This window comes from Otolemur garnettii, unplaced genomic scaffold, assembly GCF_000181295.1.
Source record: "Otolemur garnettii isolate 467f Iridium unplaced genomic scaffold, OtoGar3 scaffold00141, whole genome shotgun sequence".
In the NCBI taxonomy this organism is placed as follows: Eukaryota; Metazoa; Chordata; class Mammalia; order Primates; family Galagidae; genus Otolemur; species Otolemur garnettii.
The window spans coordinates 923324-926621 of NW_003852536.1; the positions used below are offsets into that span (position 1 = coordinate 923324).

A 3298-nucleotide genomic window follows, 5' to 3' on the forward strand; every position below is an offset into this window, starting at 1 on the left:
GCCCGGCTATTTTTTGGTTGCAGCTGTCATTGTTGTTTGGTGGGTCCGGGCTGGGGATTCGAACCCGCCACCTTAGGTGTACATGGCTGGTGCCTTAGCCAGTTGAGCTATAGGCTCCTAGCCAGCAAATGTACTTATTTATGAAAACACTATTGTTAATCTGATTTCAGGAATTTTTTTATTGGCAAGATGAAGAATCTAAGCCCCACTTTTTCTCAGATGCATTTATAAAAATTCATATATATCTCTAGGCTATGGTATGAACTTGAATATATACCTTCCAAAATAATTTTTAAAACGTATAAATACTGATAAACACCAGGAAGAAAAAGTGGAAAACAATCAAATTTAAATTTCCATATCTTTAGGAATTAACATCAACTGATTTGATGTGCTTTTCCTATTATTCACTAATAATGTACAGTTATAAGATAAGACAATATGTTCAGAAATTCATTAAGTCAACAAACACTTATTGAAAGTCTAGGATATGCCAAATACTGTTCTGAATCCTAGAGATATAATACTGAACAAAGCATTAAAAAAATTCATGCCCTCATAATATGTGTATTATGTGTTCTTAAGTAGTATAGTACATTGTAACATACAGTAAAATTTTATTCAATATTCAAAATCCTAATAAAAAAGCTATGTTTAATATGCCTCCATTAGGCAATGTGATAAACTTGAATCTCTCTCTTTCAAGTTTAGGTCTATTCTAAAACTCATGCAGTCAATGTCACCTAGAGTGCAAGTTGTACTCTGCAGTCATCTCTTTCCTATTAAATTGCCTTTAGGGCCACACGCAGGGGTCCTCAAACTTTTTAAATAGGGGGCCAATTCACTGTCCCTCAGACCATTGGAGGGCCGGACTGCGGGCCCTGGGACCAGTCGGCTGCTAAGCAGGACAGGCAGCAGCGGCATAAACACCCAGTGGGCCAGATAAATGTCCTAGGCAGGCTGCATTGGCCTGTGGGCTGTAGTTTGAGGACGCCTACATTATCTATTTGTTTCCTTCTCCTCACTATCTCCCATCTGCTCTTTATGAATTAAAACCTAGCATGACTTTCATTGTAGCATGATAGCTTATGCTCCTAATCTCAGTTCCTATTCACTTTTTCTAGTCTTTTTCCTTATTTGTTCAATAAAAAATTCAATTAAGTAAAATTTATTGAACACTAATTATTTTTTATGGCTTTTTTCCTTGTCAGTTCCTTTATGTGATTACTCTGTCCTTCACAATTTTACAAGCAGATGCAAAGCTATGAGATGACAGGGAAGCACTTAAGCCTAATGTAAAGCCCATTAACTAGTTCAGTATTTAGAAATAGCATTTGTCAGAAAAATGAACTTCAAATAAGTGCATATTAGATACCCCTTTATTAAAAAAATAGCATTCTAAATTTTTTTATTAAATCTTCACACTTTTAATGCCCGTAATATAGAAAGAAAGTTTAAGAAGTTCATGTAACAGAGCACTATCAAGAGCTCTGAGTTAGTGTTCACATTAACAGAAAAAGGCTCAAGTGAAGTTTTCAAGGAAATGGTAATAAATCCTAGGAAATCCCACAGGGTGAGCAATTTATTATCAAACTGGAATGTCAAATTCTTCCTTACCAAATTACTCTATTAATAGTGAATTAAATTAATTTTTAGTTATTTCATACATTTTTTTCCTCAACTACACTGGGAGTGAATCTCCTCCAAGATTTTATACATTCTAGGCACATAAAAGGTGCTAAAAATAAAAAATCCCTCTTCAAGTATCCTCATCAAGTTCTGAATGCTACCACATGTTGCTATTGTTGGACTGATTGCCTCCTGCTGTAACATTTGAGAATATCGTAAAATACATCATAAAATAAGAAAATAATTTTTTTCTAATTACAAAAATCTCATTCATGAAATAGTCCATGCCACTGAAAAACCAGTCAAATTTAATGGCAAAGAGACTTTCTGTTACTATGAAATCATTAAACAATGTATGTTAAGTAAAACAACAGATACCAGTTAACCAACTATATGTGTGTGTGCATCATCTATATGTGTACACACACACACGTATACATGAGTGCCAGAACTGCTCTGTGGATAATTCTCCCACTACACAATAAGCTTATTCTTATGTAAAAAATGTATTCATAACAGAACAGTAATTCTTGGGTGATACAAACACACATTCCCATACCCTTTTCAGATTTAAGTTCTTCAGTATCCTTTATCAATTGTTCAATTTCTGATAGTAGTTCCAAGTTCTTCTTCTCTGAATCTTTTAGTTTACTTAAATAGAAGAATAAAGGAAGAAATGTCACTAATTTTTACTGCTGGTTAATGAGCCATCATGTAGCTGGACTTACTTTGGTTTAAACATCAATCATACTAAATTAGAGGATTGCAAACAACTACAGGAAGGACAAATACAGGCTACCACCTACTTTTACGTAAATACAGTTCTACTAGAACACAGCTTGGCTCATTCATTTATGAGTATGGGCTACAACTACTTTTGTAGTATAAAAGCAAAGCCAAGTTGTGATGGAGGCTATAATGGCCCTCAGAGCCGAAAATACATACTTACTATCTGGCCCTTCATAGGAAAAGTTTGCTGGCCCTGACATAAATTACTAAATTTAAAAATGTTACAAAGTCAACAGTTAGTTTTAGAATTCTATTAGACGTCATTCCCAGGCAACCATGAAAGCAGGCCATATACATGAGTATGTTTATAATTTTTCAATTTGACTCATACCCCTAATTTATGTACAAATATGTAAATTCACATGTCCTGGGCATAAGGAGAAAAGATAATACTTATTCCAAATTACAACCCAGAGAAAGACATTCAGTAGCTCTTTATGCTGAGATTAATTCATATTCTCCAGAAAAAGTTTTGTACCTTTTCACTGCCACACAAATACATTTCAGCATATTTAATTAATGTCTGTATTATTTATACCAAAGTTCATACACAAAAAGTTTACATGTAACTTCTATCCAAATAATTTTTGACAAATTTAGAAATTATTCTAGTAGGATTATATTATTTAATCTTACCATTCTGTTATGATGTTAGAAGCTTTAACTTTATTTAGCTCTTCTTGGATGGCCTGTTTGGCTCTTATTTCTGCATCCAGCGCTGACTGTAACTCTAGTCTAGCTGACATATCCAGTTTTGCAAAACGACGCATTTTCCAGGGCATATCCTATGAAATAATATCAATGTGTTTAGTTCATCCTATTTAATTTTTAACATTTAAATTTAGTAATCCAAGTGAATTTGGAAGCTATTTATAAGTAC

The 3298-nt window shown here is 33.7% G+C and overlaps 1 protein-coding gene across 1 annotated transcript in view; it reads right to left on the reverse strand.

Annotated features, from left to right (window-relative positions):
• Nucleotides 1-3298, reverse strand: part of CDC42BPA (CDC42 binding protein kinase alpha) — a 227016-nt gene that overhangs the window by 67032 nt on the left and 156686 nt on the right. Inside the window, exons 18-19 of the mRNA XM_023518564.1 lie at nucleotides 3055-3203; nucleotides 2189-2280 (exon numbers count right to left, since the gene is read on the reverse strand). Coding sequence (XP_023374332.1) covers nucleotides 2189-2280; nucleotides 3055-3203 — 241 coding nt within the window. The remainder of the gene's footprint in view (nucleotides 1-2188; nucleotides 2281-3054; nucleotides 3204-3298) is intronic.